The 23,493-nt window shown below is 40.4% G+C and overlaps 1 protein-coding gene across 2 annotated transcripts in view; it reads right to left on the bottom strand.

Moving 5' to 3' along the window:
• Nucleotides 1-14,988: 14,988 nt before the first annotated feature.
• Nucleotides 14,989-23,493, bottom strand: part of CDH5 (cadherin 5) — a 31,049-nt gene continuing 22,544 nt past the window's right edge. For both annotated transcript variants that reach the window (XM_074913555.1, XM_074913554.1), the window contains exons 7-12: nt 22,152-22,405; nt 21,442-21,584; nt 20,535-20,659; nt 18,991-19,099; nt 18,461-18,706; nt 14,989-17,650 (exon numbers count right to left, since the gene is read on the bottom strand). In XM_074913555.1, coding sequence (XP_074769656.1) covers nt 17,157-17,650; nt 18,461-18,706; nt 18,991-19,099; nt 20,535-20,659; nt 21,442-21,584; nt 22,152-22,405 — 1,371 coding nt within the window. In that variant the 3' untranslated portion in view covers nt 14,989-17,156. The remainder of the gene's footprint in view (nt 17,651-18,460; nt 18,707-18,990; nt 19,100-20,534; nt 20,660-21,441; nt 21,585-22,151; nt 22,406-23,493) is intronic.

The raw sequence follows: 23,493 nt of genomic DNA on the forward strand, positions 1-23,493 counted from the left end.
GCAGCCAGGTTTTGTATGAAGTGGATTAAATAATTATATCAGCAACCTTCAAGTCGTGTTTCTCCCTGTATCCTGACAGACTGGCACTACTTATGAAGTGAGCCATCTTTTTATAAACTATTAATTGTTAAAGTAGATGTAACATGTTCTTTGGTTTAATAGTTCTAACCTGTGGAAATAAATGTGCAGTAGGATAAGCAAACTGGCAATTAATTTAAAACCTCAAGAGCAGAGAAGTTCACTTGCTAGGAGAGAGAAGCACAGTGATAAATGATTTGGAGAGGTGGGAAACCAGGGCAGTTAAATGGCTTACGCAATTCACTTGCAGGGAAATGTAAGGCGGGCTTGGGGACAAAAGGAACAGAGCAAAGCAAAGAAAAAGGAATGGACCCTGAGGGTTTTACAATACAAAAAGATTGTACTGGGGTTTGGGATAAAACTTTGTCTCTGACAGCCTGAGCATGATGTTTAATGCAGTGGAAAGAGCAAACAATACTGTGGCACAAACTAGTAAAAAGATATCAAAAAGAAATCAGATGGACTGCATTGCTGCAGCCCTTGAAAGGTTGGTGAGACCCCGTTTTTAAGAGATTAGCTACATCAGTTTCTAGTCAGCCTTTGTGTATCCCTTTGACAAAACAAGATATTCTCGAAATTGTGGATAAAATTATAGAAGTAGCAGTTGTGAATGACCACTCTAGGGTATAGGTGAGCAAAAGCCAGTACAGCTGGCTTCTGTCTGAAGAGGGAAATCATGATTATCAGTGGAGAAAACAGAAAGGAATTGAAGGGGAAGGAAGCCACAGGCTGCTTGAGTAAGTGACCTGTAATCACGAAGGACACTTTTGTGTTCCTTAGTACTTAAAAGGACAATTGACTTTTATCAAAAGCCCAACAGAAAAAATGAAATGGTATTGAATGCATGGACCTGAGTTGTGTCTCTGCCACTCTTGCTGTCATCACTTTACATTACAAGCTGGACAGATGAGCATGGCTTTGTTATTAATCCAAATTTGCTCCAAACTTAACTGAAAATTTACTGACTGTCAAACAGAGGCCAAAGAAAGCAAAGGGCATCTAGGCTCTATTGGCTGGTTGTTTTACAAGAAATCAAGTACCAAGGTAGCACAGGTCTACAAAGTGTCCCAAGATGAACATCTGTTAAATACTGTAAATGAATTATTCAGTTTACCCTAACAGGCTTCAGATTTGAACCTTGTTGTCATGATTTGTTGAAAGATTACTTAATTTCTGGAATTTTGGGCTACATTTTTTTTTTTTTTTTTTTTTTTCTGTATGATCCAGCAGTTAGCTCTTCAGATCTGCTACACAACAATGTAAGCAAGCACACTAGGAAAAAAAAGCTGTTGTCCCAGATGCCCGTGTTTTTCCTTTCAGATCATCCAGCATCAGAAACAAGGATGTGATCCAGTGCTGACATGACTAGGAGCATAAGGCACCAGTAATATGGCATTTACTCATGCATTTCTGTTCTGTAGCATGAATTTGATTCCAATGCCTTACCTGGATCTCTTCCCAACAGATGAAGCTTGGCTGTTTGGAAAAGCAATGAGGACAGATCCTGTATCCTCTCCTTCATTTTAGGTTTTTTACTACCACTAATAAATATAATATCGTATATCTAAAAGGCCTTTGTTCTTGGGAGTGTAAGGAGAGTTAGTTGTCTTGGTAGAAAAAAAAAACCAAAGGTCCAACAGCGAAGATGTGAGGGATGTGAACAGAAATTCTGTCCCTTCTGTTTTCTCTGCCCGTTGCCTCCCCTGGTATTTCCCCAGGCTGTGTGTTCTGGTAGTGGCTGCAGCTGCACAGCTGAGTACAGGCTCATGAGCGATGCCTTCAGCGGCGTTGTCTTTTCCACCGGTGGTTACCTCTGTTTGATTTCCAACCTAATCTAAAACTACCTAACAGTATTCCCTGCCTGTGCCAAAAAAACACTCAAGAGCCTGTTTTATTATTTTATTATGTCGCCTTCTCTCAACCCATTATTACAGAGGGAAAGGATTCAACTTGTGCTACCTTCTACTTCTAGACACTGTTTGAGACACTGTAAATGAGTTTGAGAGCCTTTTGGTTTGGTTTGGTTTGTTTTTTTTGGTGGGTTTTGTTTGTTTGTTTCTTTGTTTTTTTAAAAATGACACAATTTAATCGGGCTTTGGAATATATTGAGATGGTTGAGTTTGGCTTATTCTGGGGCACTGGCATTGTTGATACTACAGAAGTAACTTTGAGGGTTTTTACAGTGACACACCAAGAGCTACTGCATTTTAAACAACTTAGGCTCCAAAAGTTAAGCTAGTGTGTTCATCTACATACTATCTGCTGGTTATTTCTTTGCATCCATGCTCACTCTGGATAATGTAAACTCCAACTCCCGTTTGAAGTTGTAGTTGTGACACATTGTGGCGGTATTTAGGGGAAATCAACAGCAGTAGTGAACTGATTTCGGTGCCATCTGCTGTATTTTAGCTGCAACTGCCACTACGTGGTGAATGAACAAAGATCAAATTTAGCTGGCGCACAAGGAAATATAAATCCTGTTGTGTTCAGAAGTTGTTATTTATACAGTGGTAGACTTCGGTATTTTCTACGTAATAAATTAATTGCATTTCAATTGTCTAAGTAATATCTATGGCCAAAATGAAGATAACACATTTATTTTAGTACTAAATTAAGAGTCAAGACCAAAATCAAATAGCTGCTGTTAAATCTTACCATTGAAAAGATTTATTTATATATGTTTATATAAAATAATGATTCTGTATGATCTCTACTACCAGATTTTGAGGTAATCGCTATGGAGCAATTGTAGCAGATTGTACCATCAGAAAGGTTGGTTGTAAACTCCCAAGCTTTAAGAAGGAAAGCGAACATGTGGATTTTGAAGTTCCAGATGCATTTATGTCCTGACAAAGAAAATGCATTTCTTGTCTTGTAAATACAACAAACATTAATAATAGAGAAAGAATAAATACAGAGTGCAATGTCAATTTATGTAGCCAGTTTCCAAGTGACCACACTTTAAAAGGGAAGAACATGTCTCCACTCTGCTCTGAAATGTCATATTAAATTGACAAAGATATTCCCATGATAACTGTCCAGAAAATAGCTGGTATCACCACTCTAACTATTGCCTTTTGTTGATTTACTGTTATTTTGGCAACGTGAAAGCCAATGCCAGCTGATGCACATGTGCATCTGGCATGGAAAATACTGATTAAAAATTCAGTGATGTGGCTTGATATTCCAGTCAAAATGAATTAAAATATCTGTGAATATATAGAGACCGTCTCTGAGAAAGTAGAAAGGTATGAAGAGAGTTGGTGCATGCTATAAAAACATAGGAAGCTCTTGTTTCATGTATGTTGCAGTGCCAATGACAGCAGAGTGACCATGGTTGTTGCTTGCTCACTCTTCTCGTGCATCCACCTGAGAAGTAAGCACGGACTTACAACATGGTTGTTGCCCAGAGTCCAGTGGGGAAGCCTCAAATTGTAGAGTTGGTGAGACTGTGGTGTCGGCAGAGCATCAAGGCCCTTGTTTCCCCAAATACTGCTAGTTCTTCGGGGCTTACTTTTAAGTCCCAGGTGAAGCAGGGAGGCTGCAGCTGAAACAGTGAAATTTTTGTGTATTGGTGATCACTTCTCAGGGTGCAGATACTTCCTGCTTCACTGAAATATTCAAAAAGTGTATGCACATTGGCTATGAAGCTACTAGAATGTATTATCAAAACAATACATTTAATGCATGAAATGATCACATATTTAGTAAGAAACATGAGAAAGGTGCATTATTTAACACACTGCCTTGTGATGATGTGTAGGCTGGAGCTAAATACAGCTTCAGTTGTAATTATATATGTACTTCACCAGTGGGGCTTCCATAAACAGATTTCAAAGCCATGCTGAGGACAGTGTTACTACACTGATTTTTCTATTACTTTCAAAATCATTTTGTTTCTGACAATGTGAACTGACAACAAAATGAAAATGTGTCCCACCCACTTAGGGTACATGCTTGCTCTTTCTTTTCCCTTTAGTTGCCCCATGTGAGGGACTTGATGTAAATCTTGCACACTAGAAACCAATATCCATCTGCATTTGAATTACTGCAGATGTAAGCCTGTGGGGCAGCAGCTCCAAGATGAGGGAGAGTAAAGAACAGCACTCCTTTTATTGACGGTAAGGGATTAGTTTTGCTGTGAAGAGATTTATTTACAGAGTCCGACTATCCTGAAGCAGCTCTTGGTCAGACTGTACATGAACTTGGATTTAGGAACAGCATGGTGCTTCCCTAGGTGGTCTTGTAATCTGCATGGATGAAATGGGCATGAGAGGCAGCGAAACCCAGGGAAAACGTGTGTGTTGCTGCCATTATTTATGTGGGCTTGCATGTGACTTTAGAAGTTTACACAAGGTACAGTAAAAGTATACCTTTATGTCTGGCATTTAATATTTCAAGTTTTATTATGTAAAGACAGCCAAGACTGGTTAATTCACTCAGAAATTCTTATCGAAGTGACCAGTTTATGAAAATTATCTTCCTGCCATTGATGGAAGTTTAAAAGAAAAGGATGTAACAAGACACAAGACAATATAAAGCTGTCACATGAATAATGTATTTTTACCATATTTTGCTAAAGTAAGAAAAATGCAAGTGATCCGACCATAATTATTTATTCCTTAGAGAAATAATAGGCCTACAATCATTACCTATGTTTTAGAATGCTCTATTAAAAAACAAGCAATTAGTTGAGCAAGTAAGCTACCATTATTTGACAGATCATTAGGCTGTTACATGAAAAAGAGGATTACTCATAAGAAAAATCAGAATCCTAGGGAAGCTGTAGCTAGAGATGAGATTAAGCAAAATGTCTTAATATTTAAACATGGTATTAGAGGTTGAGGATAAATGGCAGACAATTGATAATAACGTTTGTATACAAATTGGCTTATATCATGTCTTGGCATTGAAGATGAGACTATCTGAACCTTAAAGCTGATTGACACTGAATAGATCTCCTCTTTGCAGGTCAAATTTGTCCTGTGATGCTCTGTTCTTTTAAAGTAGGTACTGCTGTTGCTGGCATTTGTGACTTTTATGTAGACAAAGTGGGCTTGATTTCCCCGTAGGCTCTGTTGCTCTATCTCCAATTGTAGAAAGTGTTTCTTTCTTGGGTTAGGTGACATGAAGTAGAATTGTAGAAAACCAAGGCAGATAGGGTTTTATGAACTGAAATAGGAACCTCATGGTATTATTTGTAAAGATTTGGGGAAGTATGGATGAGAGAATTGTTTGGGTGGGTAAAGGTGTGACAAGAAAATGGGTTTGGGATCTTGTTTGGAAAAGGTGGGGGTTATAAGGGAGGAGAAGTACATGTGGGAATGTGGATGGAGGGGCCGAGTTCCTAGTTTGGGAAAGTAGGATGAAGGGAAAACAAACTCAAACTGTGTTCTGAGAGGAGATGCCTCTCATTCTTATTGTGGCATCAGACTATCTGATGTCAGGGCTGTGAAAACTGTTTCTCTAGGTGATCCCCACTCATACTGTCTTATTCCTTCCTTTGGCTGCTTCTGTAGAAATATCTAGTGTTGCAGCTCTTTATTACCTAGTAGAAAAGAGTTACTTGGGTGCAGCGCAATCACATGCTCAGCATTCAATAAGAACCCTTCAGTTTCCTCAAATAAATGAGATATGTGAAAAAGATATGCTTATTTTAGATTGAGTGATGCTCATCTAAGCTGAATCTGAAAATCATAACTAGCTGCAAATGGCAGAAAAAAGGCAATTGTGCTCTCTAGAGATAAGGGCAACTGATAGGTGGAGCAGCAGAAAAAACCCTATTAAAACGAGTGCATTGGAAGGAATAAGATCAACTGCTATAATGTTTTCTATGTCTCAGACCTGCTATTGCAGCTTGAACTGTTCCCATTACAGCAAAACACTATTGAAAGGACTTAAATAGCTTGCCTAGCAGAGCAGCGTATAGTAGTATCGCTGTAATTAAGTTTCCACAGCATTTCTATGATACACATATCTTCAGGGTCCTATAACCCAGCTTTCAAATCTTTATTTGGTGCTTGCAATATACCGTGCTGTGATTTAACATTTGTCCAAAGATAATAATGTGAAACTGTGCTCTCATAGTGGTGGAGCCTTGTTCAGATGAGAGGCGGTTAGAGCAATATATATGTTCCAGACTGTCCTACATGTGGGGAAATGGGCAGCTGAACATGGGGGTACAGTGAAATCACAGCGTTTGTGTTCAGTAAGAGTCTTATCCCTGCCTGATTAAGTAGTTGTGCAAATACTCAGAAGAGGGCGGGAAAATCACAGTGGAGTGACAGTTACAGTCTGATTCCTATTTCATCTCCTCTGCTTGACGAGGAATGTAATCAGCTCCAGTCCTTTTTTCTCCATATGCAATATTGGAAAGTCTCTCAGGGTTAAGAGAACCCAATCGCCACTGAATGTGCATTAGCACATGTAGGTGGGCAGAAGTTTGGATCTGCATTCAAAGCACTTCATCTGATAAGAGACCTAGAGAAGATTACTAGTTCATTGCAGTAGAGAAGAAAGAGACTCAGTAAACTTCAATTTCTGCACACTCTGGGTGCTTAACAATGACTCAGGCAGGCATACTCTTTATAAATGTTGTGTCTTTTTTCAGAAAGCATGGAAGCCTCAGGAAGACTTTAACTTCTAAAGGCAGCATGTTAACAATATTCTTATACTCAGTGTGTGAATGCAAGGATAATTTCCTGGGCCATTGGAGGTGCTTAACATTCTGTGCTGCTTCGGAGAACTGGTAGGTGTACAGTTCAGTTTTCCTTCAGGAACTTGGTGCTATTCAGCTTAGCTACCCTGGAGTTCAGTTTCTTTCATCTCCTTTGAGACTAATATAGATATTTCAGAGTCCCCACAATAACTAAGGTATAATGTTCATTCAGGGGTTTGGCTAGCCATAAGTCCAGAGAGTGTAGAACCTTGGTTGTGTGTATTACTTTTCATTCTCTACCTAATTGGAGTCCAGTTTAGCCCCATTTGAAGTGTGTCAGCTCTTAAGTTTAAATTCTACATGTGATTGCTTGCAAGGCTGATCCCTTGGATGTTAGCCCAAACAGCTGCTGTCATGGAAATGAAAGCTTACCCAACTGTTCAGCTGTTCTTTGGAGTCTTCAGAGCTGTCTTGGGATGAGCTTTCCATGGTCAAAGGAAATATAACTAGAGGTGAGTGTGTTTCATGAGTCCTTTCCTGTGCTGCAAAGGATTTGAACCAGAGGGCCTCTGAACCTGGTGACCAAAAACATCAGAGGTGGGTAGAAATTTAAAAAAGCTAATCTTAGAGCTATGCAAGAAAACCAGCTGGGTGTTGATTATTTGTTGTGGTCTAAAATGGGGTAATTTGGGCAGCTGCAATAAAGGTCTGATGTAAGTAGTATGAATGGCTAAATAAACATGTTTCTTAGAGGCAGAATAGAAGTAATGAAAAGGCAGTGAAACTTGAGTCCCTTGACTAAATGCAAGTCTTTTTCCATCCCATATGGAGCCACATGAGGTATGTTGGTCATACATTTAGCATCTCATAAAAATAAAATCTGTGCTTTATTTCTCACTAGTGTTTTCTGCTTGCAATAAATGCTCTTTGTGGCTATGGTAATTTTAACTTCCAGATGTGTACATGACTACCATGCTTTAACTCTCCCTCATATTAACCGTGTTACCCATCACTCTTGCTTACAGTGACCTATGAAAGGCTCTACTCATGCCTTATGCTACAGGTTCTCTGTTAATTGCAATGGGAATAATACGGTATACATCATGGAGAGCTGTGAGTATGTGCAGGGAAGGGTGTTTTAATTACAAGTCTTTGTAGATCTTTGCAAAAACCTCTTGTGCCTGGAAGTGTGCTGTAAAGTAATGAATAGCACTAAAGCTTTCATCCTTAAAATGTGTAAGCATTAGAGAATGTTACTCATTCAGAATGCTTTAATGCATATTAACTAACCTTTGCAGTGATGCGGGGAAGTGTGTATGCATAGTTGCTATGGCACATGAAGAGGAAGACAATGGCCAGATAGCCTTTGAGAAGGGAGTCTCTCTTCGAACACTTGATGTGTAAAAGCAAAAATCTGGGCCTACATGACATATCTGAGATGAAAAGGGAGGTCTGTGTCACAGATAGGATACAGGCTCAGAGTTCTGCTCTTGCAAATAGGCTTTATTAGTGCATATTGTTTATAAGTCACAGATTTCATCCTGAAATATGTCTACATCAAAGGCAGTCAACTTTGCATAGGTCTGTTGGGTGACCGTTTAATGTTCTGCCAGTTATCCTTCTCTTGGAAGGCCATGTGGTGCTTCCAGTTCACTCAGAAGTGATGTATGTGACAACAGATGGATGACACACAGCTGTGCCCATAGAATGCCTTGTCTGCTCGACAGTACTTGCATCAACATCCAGAAAAATCCAGATGTTGCAACAAAATCCAAGAAACCCAGTTCTCGTTAGGGTTGATGCTTAATCATCTATCTATAGGAAGGAATTAATTGTGGAGAATGTTTTACTAGCATTGAAGAGAATCACTTAATTTTTCTAGCTAACTCAAAGCTCTTTTAGGAGAGGAGGAAGAGGAGTCTGGCTGTGTTCTAACACTTTTTTACAGCTCTTCAGTAAGGGTCTTAGGCTTTTCGCTTACTCAAAGTGATCACTCTGCCTGGCTTGATGAGCAGTTTTGCCAGATCCATGCAGGTACTGAGAGACAGATCTGAGTCTGTTCAAGATGTGATTACTCAGTCAGGTGACAAGTGGTCACTGCCAAATCAACAGAATGAGATAATGATTTTGTGTCAGCATGAGACATAGCTCTGCTGCCTGGTATTTCTGACTGCCCTGTGTCTAGCCCTCTGCTAGCTTTCTAGGTGTATTCCTTGATGCCAGCTCTTTTGCACGGTCAACTTTCTTGGTGGATCCCTGCTAGCCTTGCCTTCTGCTGTTGTTTGCCACTGAGTACTAGAAGGCAGCACAACCGGGCATGGCCCTTGTGTGTTCCTGACCCTTGTCCAGGCTGCATCGGTCACAAGGGCTGTGGTTTTTGCTGCTCTGGATCCTTACCTGGCTGCAATTGCAGAGCTTATGTCATTCTCAAGCACAGTCCTGTTACAAGGGCAGTGCACTGCTTGTGTCTGCTTGCCCCCCATATTTAAAATGGCAAAATACTCCATGTTTGGGAAATCGTCAGACACTCAGAGCTGGAGTAGTTAGCAATGACATTCGGGAAGTTTCAGTATCCATCTGGGTGGCTCTTACCCAACTGAGTGATACAGAGGAGAGCTTTGTAGTCTCCCCAGTTGTGTTACATACGTGTATAATCTCTATCCATCCTTCCTCCTGTTCAAACAGTAATTCTTCAACCAGGAAGCCACCTGCTCTGCTGTACCAAGACATGGTAAATCACAGCGGCAGCTTCACTGACATTCCTGCTGGCTGGCCTGGGAAGGTGCACAGAACCTCCCCCTGCTGCCCTTTAAGCAGGGGAGGCTGTGCAAGCAGGGCTGCCTGCAAGTGGCACAGGGCCTGCTAACCTGGGTGGAAGCCTCAGGCTGTCACTTCTGCTTGGCAGTCTGCCAGGACCGCAGTTTTAGGAAGAAATCCTCAGCTTTTGTCAGCTGTGCGTAGTGGGGAAATGAGCTCTGGTCCTCTAAAGGAGAAGGAGGCCCGGCAGGGCGGTACCTGTGGTCCGTGTGGCTGAACCTACTGGTGTAGGTTCAGGTTTGCTCACAGAGCTCTGGTTGCTGGCAGTGTCGAACACAGCATCTGTGGGAGGAACGGGGAGCAGATGGTGGCAGGATGGGACCCATGTGCGTCAGGGGAACAGATGTGGGAGCTGAGCAGGCCAAGGTGGCTCAGCTGCTGCTGAGGAATGAGGAAGCTGTGTCCCTCAGGCTTGTCTCTGCTCACAGAGAATTTTCTACCTGTATGTAACATAATTTTTTGGATCAGAGGGAGAAATAACTTTTTTTCTCTCTCTTCTGTTTTTGACCTACAAATTCACATGCTGCTGTTTCTCTTTCTTCCTCTCTCCTCATACTAGCAAGATTTGCTTGCTATCAAGAAGCTGTTTTGGGGCATATTCTTATGCAAAGTTCTGCAAAGTGACCAGGCACTGAAGGGGAGGAGTGGTAGTGGGTAGGGAGTGCAGTGGGAGTGCTGGGAGCCCCAATCCTCCTGCTCTGGGTGCATTGTGAACTGTTGCTGTCAATGGCAGAGCATCAGGCAGAACATTGTGTTTGGGGAATGGGAATGTGTCTGTAGCATGGGAAAAAAGTAATTAAGGAGTGATTGAGGTGGGATTGGAGAGGTGGTGGCTGCTGCCAAGTCCTTTGTGGTAGTGCTGCCAATACCAGCTGTATAGGTGCTCGGAGGTCTGTGGATTTCAGCTGGGCCATTCTGCCTGTTCCTAAGGGAGGCTGGCTCTGCTGAGGGTCTCAGTGTGTGTCAGTGTAGTCCAGCATAATTTTGACTGTGGTTATGTGGCATTGAGGGTGACATGAAATAAGGAGCACCAGGCTTTTTGCAGAACAGCTGCCACTGTGCAGGAAGGGAGGAGGAGAGCAAGGCTGGGGCTGGCTGTAAGAGTGAGAAAGGAGTGACCAGGAGAGGTGGTGGCCTGAGAAGCAGCTGCTGAAGACGGCTGTGGGTGGCACAGCAGATTGCCAGTGTGCACAGTCACTTACTTTGCTATAAACTTTTATCATAACCTTCGCCCTGTAAAATATTATAAACAGATTTGAAACTGGCATGGGTGTTTGCTCCTGTTCTCTGTGACTGACCAGCTTGAGTTCATCCTGAAGATTTGCAGGCAGCATTATTTTGGTCCCGAAGGCAGAGCCTGCTTCTCCTACCATACCGCACACTGAGATGTGCAGAGCTGGTAGATCAGCAGAATTATAGTAATCTGTCTAGAGGAGTAGTAGGAGGAGAGAGGATGAAGGCTGATTAAATTACTGATTACAAATACTGAATTAAATCCACTTGCAAGGAGTCTTTGACTTTTATGAAGCCATTAATCTGTAATTGTGTGACAAGTGATTTCTGTGAATATTTTCAACTTGTAGGTGGCCCCTGAAAGGTTCGTGGTACTTTTATTTTTTGCTGGTTTGTTTGTATGGGTACTTGGGAAAGTTTTGCTGCATGGTTATAATATAGCAATAATAAACAAATAGTGACTAGTGGGTAACACATGTCTTCATGCACAGATATAGTCATTGAAGACAAAACCCAACTGTTTTACAAGAGTCACTGGAAATAAAAATTATTTGGTATTGCCTGAGAAAATCCTTATTAGTAGTTGCAGTTTGGTTTGTAAGGAAAAATAGTCTAAAGAAGTAGGATTGGACAACATCTTTATCATCAAAATCAGTTTTCAATGTCACATGACAAACTAGCAGGACTTAGTGTTTGACTCCTGGCAAACAGGCAAACGTGTCCCAAGTAGGGTGATCTGGACTGACGTCTGAGCAAAATAGACATACGGAGCTTCCATCCTTTCCCCAAAGCTATTTCCCTGCCCCTTATGCCCTTCAAAACTCCTGCTCGAACAAGATCACTATATTTTCCTTTATAAATTCAGGCTGTGTAGCCTTTCTGGCTTCTGGAAAAGTTTGATTATTTTTGTGAAGGCAGAGTTAAAGCATGAAACTGCTTGAATTAACTTTCTGGAGTTGTTAATTTTGTTGAACATGAATAAGATGTTCGTGTGAGCTGATAGGGCAGAGAGGAGTGGGAAGCCCGCGGAAAAGCCAGCCCGGCGGTGGGAGCCCTCCCTGCCCGAGCGCTGGCATCGAGTGCCACCAGGCGTTCGCTGGTGGCCATGGCAGCCAGCGGCCCCTCCGGCGCGAGGTTGGGTTCTCTCCTCCGTTCGGTTCATGAAGTGGCACAGTACTGACAGCCCTGACTCGTGCTGAAGTCGCTTGTGATTTTCTGCTATTGCACTAGCGTGCATTTTGCACATCTGTGGAGCGGGACATACTGGGCGCAGTAAAGTGCAGCGGTAAAATCTGGCGCTTCAGATTCCTTTCAGTTTTTTGGCATTTTTAGGTTCTTCGGATCTGGTCTTTAAACATGGAAAGCATGGACAGTTGTTCAGAAAAGATATTTTAAAATGATGGAATTTGGACTCACTTTTCAGTCTGTTTTCTCTGTACTGCCCCAGTTGCATAAAAGTAGTTTGTAGTGGCTAGACAGTGTCCCAAGAAGTATCTGCCATGTGGAGGCTTTCTGCGGGTCAGAACAGCAGATGGCTACACGATACCTCCTTTTGAACCGTTCCATTTGAGCTGTACTGGTTTGTAGACTACAGTGCAGGTCAGGCCTTGAGCTCTAGTGAGGCTGCCAGAAGAGCTCCTCGGACCACTTGCAGTCCAGCTGTTACTGACTTTCTGAAAAACCTGATTTGGCTTACTTTTCAGATGTGTTTTCCTGGTGAACTCTGCCTTGCTTTGTTCTGCTTGTTTTGGTAGCTTCATTCAGAGCACTGGCTTTCAAGTAGAGATTCTTTTCTGATGAATGAAAGAATTGTAGAGATTTATGATTGATTGTGGCATTGATGAAAGTGTTAACTAGAAGGAATTAAGAGAGTCTTGTGGGAAAACAGGTGGGGCAGACCCTTGCTGGGGATAAGTGGAAGGAAATGCTGGTTTTCCCTTTTCTTTCAGGTCAGGCAGGAACAAAGTCAGGAAGCTGAGGGAGGTCAGCAAAGATCAATGGGTGTTTATTGCTCATAAAAGCGTTTTGCTGGTTTTGTTTTCTTTTCCTTTTTCTGATGCAGACTAAAAGGGTGTCTTTGCTGGTTTGTTTTCTGTCATGCTTTTTCTATGGTCTAGATTTAGGCTAAATCATCCCCTTTGATCTGATCAGACTCTTATTCAGTTCCTGGTAAGACTTGATGACTTGTGCTACAGTAAAATTGTGATAGCTTTTTAAATGGGAAAGATATCACCTTGGTGATTTCTTTCATTTCAGGAAGCATGTGAAGGTAAAACCACGAGAATTTTATTCCTTAGTTCCTCAAACTTGAAACATTTATTTTAAAAAAAGTAGGAAGGGAGAATAGGTTAGGAAAGATGGTGATTAAACTTTTTTTCTGTCCTAGCTCCACCCGAAATATAACAAATAGGTATGACTATTATTTCTAGACAAATGGGATAGTTTATCTGCAGTTACTACCACTATGAGCATTTCCCCTGCATGTGACATATGGATAGGAGTAAAAACATTTAACATAAATGTATATAGGTGGATCTGTACTCTGAACTCTAAGCTCCAAAAAACCAGTGTGGCTTTACATGACTCGCTCACTACAGTTAGTCCTGGCTGGATGGCAATACCTGAGCAGGTCTGATTGACAGAGTGACTGGTCCCTTCTGGTGCTATTCTAAGCCCTTGTTGCTGACAGGAGAAAAGGGAAGAACCCACTGACTGAAGAGCAAGAACTCAGAAAAGATTTTTTTTTTTTTCACTTTTATAACTAATCCTTCTGTTTTCACTGGATTTACTGTTCTAGTCTTCCTGACAGTGTATCAGTAGTCCTGGACTGTAATTGAATAATACCTTCTTTCAGTGAACAGTGGAAATTTGTTTTGATAACCTTAGCTCGCCTCACCTATCTGGGAAGTGCGTCAGTGTGCCGGGTGTTAATATTCAAACAGCTTTTCATTGCTGCTTTGATATGTATCAAGGATTCTGATCACACGTAATTATTTCATAAAAATTTCTAATGGAGTGGGAGTAAAAAACCTTTATTAAATGGTATGAACTTCTGCATCTAAATGTAATAAAATAATAATTTATGATATATTTTTAGGGATAAGAGATTAAAATGCATATTAATTAAATGAATGATGAAAACCTTTATGAGAATCTCTGCTACAAGTTGCAAGTAGCTGTTTAATCAAATTCTTTCTGTGGAAAAATGCATTTCATTATAACATAATTAGCACATCTATTGTTTTTAATACAACTTGTGCTAAAGTGTGTTTGATCTAGAGTTTGCTCATGGCAATTAGCAGTGAAGGAATTGAACTTTTGTGCTTTATTCCAGGCTTTGTAAATTGTAAGTACCATATCTGGGGAAAATTGATGTGATTTTTTTAAAGCGCTAGAATAATCTTGAGAATATATTGGGGTAGTCATTATTAGTAGCAAAAAGAAATGGTAAGAAACTGTGCTATCTAAAGCTACAAATTCAGGGTGGTGCGTTGTTTGGTTTTTTTTCTGTGTCAGGTGTGTACTCTTCTGTCATGCCCTATCTAAATCCTGGACTGTGAGAAAGCCAGAGCTTTTTCTGTGCTACAGAGTAATCCTGCTTGCCTGTGTTGGTAGCAGCAGATCAGAGGAGAAGAAGATAGCAGGCTGGGGGTGGTGCTGGGGGTGTCAGCCTTTTCCCCACTGAGGTAACGCAGACAGACCACTCAGGTAGTGGGCACAGGTGTAGTTGCCCCACAGGTGCGTGGCATGTGCTGACCCGGGGTGTTAGTACTTCTGTTCTGCAGAGTGTCCCTCACCATTTGAGAGGAGTACTTTTCCAGCAGGAAAAAAGGGCAGGATCGCAGTAATCGTGGTGGTTCAAAATCACCCTGATGCCTGGCTGCTAAAATACCAAACATCTGCTCGGAACTGAATGCATCCTGTACCACTGACAGACATGAGTTCTCCAAAGTCAGAGGACTTACCTGCTGCTGAAACCAGACTGCATGCTCTGTTGGGATTTTTTTCTTCCTTACCCGAGGAGCTTTACTGACAGCTTTCTAAAGAGTGGGAGAAAACTTCTTTTACAGAAAGTCCTCTGGTGAGTTTATGTCTAGTCCAAGTTAGCCTAGAGCATAGATACCAGTGTTTTTATGGTTGAGTTCACTGTGGCACGAAGCCTGATATTGTCTTCTGTGTGAAACTAATTAATGCACAGAAAATCCAAACTTGAGATTGGCTTTTATGTAGTAAAAAAAAAAAATTATACAGTAATATAAAAAGAAACTATCTAGTGCAAACATCTCTATACAGTGGAACTTGATACAGTGTTACTTAAAATAGCTTTATAAAACAGGCTTAAAAATAGCGATTACAGGTAATAATATCTGGACGAGGCTTGCCAAAGTACTGTACTTACTGCACTAAATAATTTCATAACTAGCTTTACCTGTTGATAGCCAATACCTTAGTTATTGATGAAAACCTTAAACTGTAAGTATTATTAGTTAGCATTCTTTATAATATACTAACATGTGGAACCTCAATAGCATACACTGTTGACTGGATTAAGCAAAACAGAAGAGAATGAACACATTAAAAATAAAACCAAGGCTGTCATCCCAACATGTACATTTTTATAAAGGATGTCATCCAAAGCTGATTTGACTGATGGACAGAATTCTACTTAGTTTCCCTTTAGTTCGTATTTAAAAATTTAAGTGATTGCATTATTGATGACAGTAGGCATTAGTGTCCAGCTAAGTATTGTGTTGGACAACTTTTTACAGTAGTGAGGACTAATGTGAGACCATATTAGAATGCATTGCTATTTCCTGCCAAGAAAGCATTTTGGGGGAAGGGAGTGTAAATTAGAGATGACATGAATAAGTGAAAAGCAAATTTGTGAGGTTCCACTATTCTGGTTTAGGAAAAAAAAGAAAAAGATTTAGTGTTATTCGGTTAGCTACCAAATTTAAATAGTCAAATCAACTAAACTAATACATACAGCTCCAGCACAGATTCTGCAGAATAGAGTATATGTGTGGTAGGACTCTGTTCCTGTTGAAGGCAATGGGAATCTGCATTGCCAGAAGCCAGAGACAGACCATTGTCCTAAGAGACCCGCTTTTTACAAAATGTATTTGGCTGGGTAACTTCCTGCATGGGAAGTTTCATTCTGTTCATTCTGTGGCTCTTCATCAGACAAGAAACTAAACGCACGCTTACCAGGGACATAGTAGTTGCAGCTCCAAAACCTTACTTAAATTTGTGGTTCTTTTATGCAGATGGTATTTGTGGGTATGTAGCATTCTGGTTTGGAAGTCTACAATATTTTCCTAGGTGGAAAATACCTGTTTTACAGTACCTGCTTAGAAAAAAATGAAAACAGTTTCACAGTAATGAGGCCCTTTGTTTGTTTGTCCCTGAAAAAATACAATTGCTTTAATAACATTGAATAAAAACCCTATTCAACCTCTTTAGAAATCTAGAGAGGCCTATGTTGCCATCTAGAGAGATTTACAGTATTGGAGTCTTAACATTCCCCTGATCTCCACATTTCCTGCCCTGCAGGATATGTTCCATTGAGTAACACTGAGATCCTATTTACAGAAAGAAAAAACAATTTTGCTGCTAGCTAGAGCAAATTCTAGCACGCCAGAAAGGTGCCTGAAATCATCATCAGGCTGTTAAAAATGACAGATGAAACCAGATTGGGCATCTAAAAATCTGTCTAATTTTATCTTTAGTAACTTTCATATATGTAGTAGAAGACTAAAGCAAGAATAATTAATAGGTTGCAAAGGAGGAAACATCATGCCTCTTTCTGAAAGTGATGGAATAATTTCTAATATTAAGTGATAGACCATATGTTCCTTCTCTCCTCTGCTGGGTAAGCATAAGTGTGGAATATCAATAAAGATGTTACAAGAAGGCCAGGCAAACCAGCCGGCTGGAGGTAGAGGAGGTTATTCAAAACATTCCTTCCTAATGCCACTGAACCTCTCTGTTCCAGTGGATGGTGATGACCTTCAATGCATGTTGAGGAAAACAATAGAGGAGAAGAATGAAGGAGAAACTGGGAACCACTTTTTAAGGAGAAGTGACTATCTGGGTAGGCAGAGAGTTATGTCCTAGAAGACTCGAGCAGGTCCTTGAGCAGCAATTTTGGGGAAAGAATTGAATGTTAGCAAGGATAGCAGTGCTGGAGGAAGTCAATATAGGTGATCTGTGTGTTTCTTTTTAACCCTACTGCTGTCAGGTTTTCTTTCATGTCTGTTTGAAACCCTAGTATGGCTTGGGTGGAGATCTGTGAGTCCTTCTTTGGCCATTGACAGGCTCTTGATGTCTATCTGTAGTGGGAGGGAGAAAATTCATGATTAATTGGATTTTAATACACAAAATCTTCATTTGGTTCTGATCCATACAACTCAGCTAACATTTTAAACCTGGGTCCCCAGTCATTTAGAAAGTCATAATCAATATCTGAGTCTGAGGAGCCTGATTCCAACGAACTGAGAGATTCTGCAATGGACTCGGCACCTTCGTAGCCATAGATGTGAAGTGTGTCATATGGCAGCAAATCCCTGTCATTGTCAGCTTCATCCTTCTTAACCTCAATCATCATTTCCATTTCTCCAGCACCTGAAGTTACATTTCCAGGAGGCTTTTGGACTTGTGCATATGGAGAGGGAACTGCTTCCAGCTTTACACCATTCTTGCGGACAGAGTTGAGTACAGATACATCATAGCTGGTGGTATCCATTTCACCACCACCTTCTTCATCGTAAGTGACAAGCTGCTCATGAATCTCTGCCACATTTCTCCCAAGACCGCTCAAATCCTTCTTGTGTCTCTTTCTTAGAAGAATTAGCAATGTGATTACTGCAAAGAAAACTTAGATGAGCATGTGTAAATAGAGAAGTAAGGAAGTAAAACAAATTGCATTTAAGATACGTAACACAGTCTGAAGTGTTTTTTTTTTTTTCCCACGGTGATTTTTTAAAAATGCATATTTATTAAAAAAAACAGTTTTAAAGTACTGTTTAACTGTAGGATTTGTATGCTCTCAAAGCAGTTCAGTCTGTAGAGGAATTGTAGAACTGACTCTTGAGCTGGAATCACAAATGCATAGTGTCACAAGTTTGCTGAATCAACTACTGCCTTGAACTGTTAAATTTTTTAATGCCAGGCATCAAATGTTACTTATGTGGTAATTGCAAAGGAGGCCTCTCTCAAGCAAGGAAAAATGTGCCCCTTCTCTGGTAGATTCCAAATACAGCAAATAGGTACTGATCTGCTGATTTATTACAGATTTATTTATGTATATATGTTCACTGTACTGTTTAAAGGGTTTCCAGACTAGTTCAGCCTTTGGAAACAGGAATCCTATTGTTATTGCCCCAGCACAAATTTCCTGTTTTATAGCTCCATGCAAGCCTAGTAACAGTAAATCAAGTATATTATGCATATATGCAATAACCTTTCCAGTGACTCAGCTTTTCCAATAGAATGAACAGCTTTGTAGCTGACAGGCCAAATAGAAAGAGCAAGTGAGATGAATCAACTAGTTAAAAATATTTCTGCCTTTGTGACCATTTTATAGCCACAAAGCTTTTGTAGATCTCAGTTAAGAAAAAACAAAATAATCCCCACATTTCAAGTCAGAGTACGTTACAAAAGTCCAATACTTACCAATGATTGTGAAGATACAGATAAAAATTGCCACCAGTGCTTGTATACTAACTCCAACTTGTTTAGCTCTTTCCTCACAGAAAGTGAAGTTGCCTTTTTCATTACACTTGCAGACACTGATGACAAGTGTATTTGTGCTGCTGAGCTCAGGATCACCGTTGTCTGAGATGATGACAGGCAGGTAGTGGATTTTGGCAAGTTCACGATTAAACTGTCCGTATTTGACAGTGATATTAGCTGTGTTATCTAGAAGAAGTAACAACATCTAATTAAGTGATAATCTCTAGCAGATTTTCCTTATAGATTATCAGTCAGTTGGTACATCTTCTCCTTACACAGAGCCAGCCTTTAAGGAACCCAGTGAAACTTGGGTGGCAACAAACATTTTTTTTCAGTCAGTTAAGCCTTTAAAAATAAATTGTTACTTAGCTCAGCTAGATCAGACATAGGTCATTGCTACAGCTTTTCTCCCCTGTGTCCTAATGTCTCACTTGGGCTAGCGGAGAAAATGCATTGCAGGGATACGTTACCGTAGTTCTCAACCAAGGAGAAGTTGCTATCTTCTGTGTCCAGGGAGTATTTGAAGAAACCACCGGGTGATATTTCATCCTTGTCAGTAGCTGAAATCCTGACGATTACCTACAAAGATGGAAGAGGTAATAATTTTAAATATACATTGCCTCCAGTGATAAACAGTTACAGTGAAATCTGGGCTGTGTATCCTGTATAACCCTTCAGTAAAGGGCAGGGCAAAGATATCTTGTGATGTTCCTCTTCAAGTCCTTTCTTGGCAAGCAATTTTGTTGTAGGTCTTAAAAAAGAACACTCGTGCCCCTTCATTCACAGGTGGAAAACTAAAGAGGAAATCTTGTGTAGTTAAAGCATAAAAACAGTCTTATGCTCAAAGATTTATGGCTCATTTAAATACCCAAGATGGCTGTCTTGTAAAGTGTTCAACTTTCTTAGAAGTATGACTCTCATTCACTGAATGTCATTGAGACTGACACTCCTGAATGACATGCTTGTTTTTGACAAACCTCAACCTGGGGTAGATTAGATATATAAAATATAAAAGATGTGTATGGTTGTGTCCCAAAGGTGTCTTAAAAATTAAATTAAAGGTGAGATACTACCTTGTGTGTTCTAACATCAGAGAGTCTAGTCTGTGACAGAGTCTCTGTGGTGGTTTAAGCCCTACGGGGACCTGAGACCACGTTGCTGTTGCCCCTCCCCCACCCAGAGCTGGTCAGGCTGGAAGTGAGGCACAAACCCCGGGTTAAAATAAGAAGAAATTTAATGCAACACTGTGATAAACAGTCTGAACAACAACAGTAGCAATGATAACAACAGTAAACAGCAATAACAGTAAAAAAGAAAAAAGATATACAGAGAAATACCGCAATGGATACAGACAGCTCGCTCGCGTGCTCCCTGTCACCAAAGCCACAAAGGAAAAAGTTCCCGGGCTTCCGCGCCCGAACCTGGCGTCAGCATGGTATGAATAACCCGCCTGGAGATCCCTTCCCCCTCTCTGCTGGGGAAACTTAACCTTATCCTGGCTGAACCAGGACAGTCTCATAATTAAACAAACATTACATGTACGGGCTAAATACTTGTGTCTGAGGCCAAATATCTAAAAGCACAAATACTAACACTGTTTCTGCATGCAGATACTGGCACTCTGGTGAGTACTACATTAACATTACATGCAGCAATGTTTCTCATAGTATTTTGAAATTGATTCATTCTCAGTATCATGTACGAACATTTGTGTGATAAAACTGAATTGCTAATCTTTGCTCTGCAAGGCCTGACTGTACTTCATAGGTCAATGGCTAATGCACATACATACAGGGAGAGGAACTGTGCAGCCCGTGCGCGTAAGCAGGTAAAAGTCATTATTCCAACTTGTAAAGTCCCGAAGAGAGATTTCTGACCACTGATGTTTTGGAAATCAGTGAAATGATCAGGTGCCTGGGTATGAAAACTGAGACTTTTATTAAAAGGCATCTTTTGCTTGAGCTTGCAAGTAGATAATTCAAGTTTAAGGGAAAAACTCTGCCTCCTGTCTCACCTTTCCTGGTGCAGCATTTTCACACACTCTGGGTTCCTCAGGGTAAACAAGTTCTGGAGCATTATCATTTTCATCAGTAACTATTACGTGAACTTGGGCATGTGATTCTCTGTCCGAAAGACGGCCTGAAATAACAACAGTACAGGTCTCTGAGATATCTGGAATCACCATGCTGTCTAGCCTCCCCCCTTCTACACTGTGTCCACCTCTGTGCTCCTGCATGATGAATATGGGGAGTTTCTACCTCAGTCATTAATTTAAACTTTTCCCTTGACAGATTCAGATATTTTCCTCAATAATAAACTCTTCTATTGGCTAATTCATCAAGGATCTATGAGGAAGAAAATGATAATTGCTTATGGCTTTCTGATTCTTCACACAGTGTGGCTATGCGATCCAGCATCGTTCTCTGGCACTGAGGCAAGAGGAGCAGAACAGGCCATCTCTATATTATTAAATATCTTTCACCCTCCAGAAAAGGTTGGCCTGCCCAAAACTGACCTGACCTGAGCCTGCCCTGCTTCCTGGCCTCGAGCAAAGCTACACTGGGTGGCAGCATGGGAGGGGGATTTTGTAACTGTGCAAGTGGGTGAAGTTGTCTGGGATGTTTCTGCTCTGACCACAGTCTTATGCCCTGTTTCACAAGCTGCTTCCTCTCCTCATGCCCTTTTTATTCCTTGTAACAAACTGAATGCATTTTCATAATAACTAGGGGTCAAATCTTAAAACTGTATTTGACCTATTTGTAGGTACTCATTTGATTTGGAAGATTGCTGTGCAAATCCTGCAAGCATCCCTTTCAGTGGAAACAGGCTGTCAGGTTGCAGCTTTCCTTTTTTGATTAGCTACAGCCCTGCTGTAAAGTTGTACACTGATTTCTTTCAAATAGGAAGAGGATAGCACTTACCATCTTCAAGGATTTCCTGAGCTGCTACAGTGATGTTGTATGAGGAACTGAATTCTCTGTCCAGGGGCTTGGGAAGTTGAATAATGCCAGTATCGGAGACCCTAATATAGTCTCCATTAGGACTAGCTCTTCGTTGAATAAATCTGTTTTTTGTTTAAAAAAGAGATATGTCAATGCAAGGGTGATAATACTGTGTTTCACTTCAGTTCTTCATAGTGAAAGGTCAGAGAGTTCTTGTGTGACAAATTACATTAATAACTTGACCAGGTGGTCTCAGAATATTTCCCTAAAATTAGGCAAGCTGTGACAGCAAAATATATCCATTGGAAAAGTTTCCAAGTTATTTTATTTTGCTGTTTCAGAAGTCAATTTTCTTTTCAAAGCACATGCTTGAGAAAGTTATTACAATAAAATAATGTAACAAAAATTATAACCATGTAAAGATATCCAGGATTATGCATTTTCCTGTAAATGTGCAACTGTTTTATCAGTAAGTTTATGTGGTAATTATGTGGGTAAATGTAATTTATGTTCACATTTGATGGTTATCATATATATCCATGGCTGCAGTGTTGAAAAAATAAAAATGGATATTTTATTTGGCATGCAGATTCTGAAAAGTAGGGCCACGGTTTCAGTTCTTTGTCAAATTCTTGGAATCATTAATTCTCCACTTTAAAACAGAATGACTACAACTGGTGTTGTGTTACCTGATTTTCCGTTTAGCTGCATCAGGGTCATATGCCCAAACTGAACCAAGTGTTCTCATTTCTGGATCATTTTCCCTCACTTTAAATTCATATGGTAGTTTAGTGAAGACAGGAGGCTCATCAACATCAGTGACTTCAATGGTGACTGTTGAAATGCTCCTAGAGCCACTGGATTTAAAATAGCGAAGATCAACCGTGGGATCCGTTGCTTCAATGTCAAACCTATATTCTGCTACTTTTTCGAAGTCCAGGGCCTAGAAAAAAGACAAACATAGATGTTCTTTCTTTGGAGATGTCTAAGTAAACTTTGCATTGGCTATCTCTGCAAATTTAAGCACCATGCTCTAATTCATGTTTGGAAATATTACCAAACTGCATCTTACCTAGACACTCAGGAGACCGTTTCCAAACTGAACTTCTCTTTCATTGAGTGGCTTGACCAACCTCTAGTTTTGAACAGATTAATCTAGTATTCTAAGTTCAAAAAGTATTTCTTAATTTAAATAATTTTCTTTTTATAATTCTGTAGCTACCATAACTTGTTTAATTCCCTTTTCTCAAAGGTTGGGGATCAGATTTTTCTCTTCTTGGCTAGGCTTTCTGTTCTGAAGTCATTCAAGGCAGACTTCATAGCTCCACTGACTGATAGCTGGGGCTTTTATTGATGAATGATATCCGCTTCCTTGTTTTTCCCATTGACTGAGATTATAAAAGGAATCACACAATGGAAGGAAGGCCAGGAGCTAGGGTACGAAAATGCCCAAGCTATCACTCATTTTGAAGTTTGGATCCCTTTGCACTATCACCTGAGATTATAAAAGCACTGTGAAATACTCAGTTGTTAATTGTGGCGACTCTTGTTTTTCTCTTTGAGTAGACATTGCAAATGGAAGTGATAGTGCTTATCTAGCAGTTGAAATTTTATCTCACTTGGCTGTGTATTTAAAATTTTGATATGTGCATGGCCAAAAGCATGTTACAAAACAGTGGGGTGAACTTTGCCCACTGTATGTTAAAGGATGAGCTGCTTCCAGATCACCCAGTGCATGTATGTATGGGGTCTCTTATTGCTCCTCCTCTGGGCAGCAGTTGCAAGCAATGCATTCCTCGGGTCCTAGAAAGACCAGGGGAAGGGCTATGTTTGGCGAAGGAAAGCTGCTTACACCTAGTGTGACCACAGCTGAAGACTTTACTGCTGGTGTTGGAATAATTGGTATTTTTTTTTCTTAAAGTTTTCTCTTCTTCTTTACGACATTTCTAGTCTTAATAGTTACAGAGAGAAATTTGGAAGTGGAAAACACATTCCTGTCAATCTGAGGATTACAGGAGGTGATTTATAGTC

The sequence above is a fragment of the Athene noctua genome, chromosome 9 (genome assembly GCF_965140245.1).
Source record: "Athene noctua chromosome 9, bAthNoc1.hap1.1, whole genome shotgun sequence".
In the NCBI taxonomy this organism is placed as follows: Eukaryota; Metazoa; Chordata; class Aves; order Strigiformes; family Strigidae; genus Athene; species Athene noctua.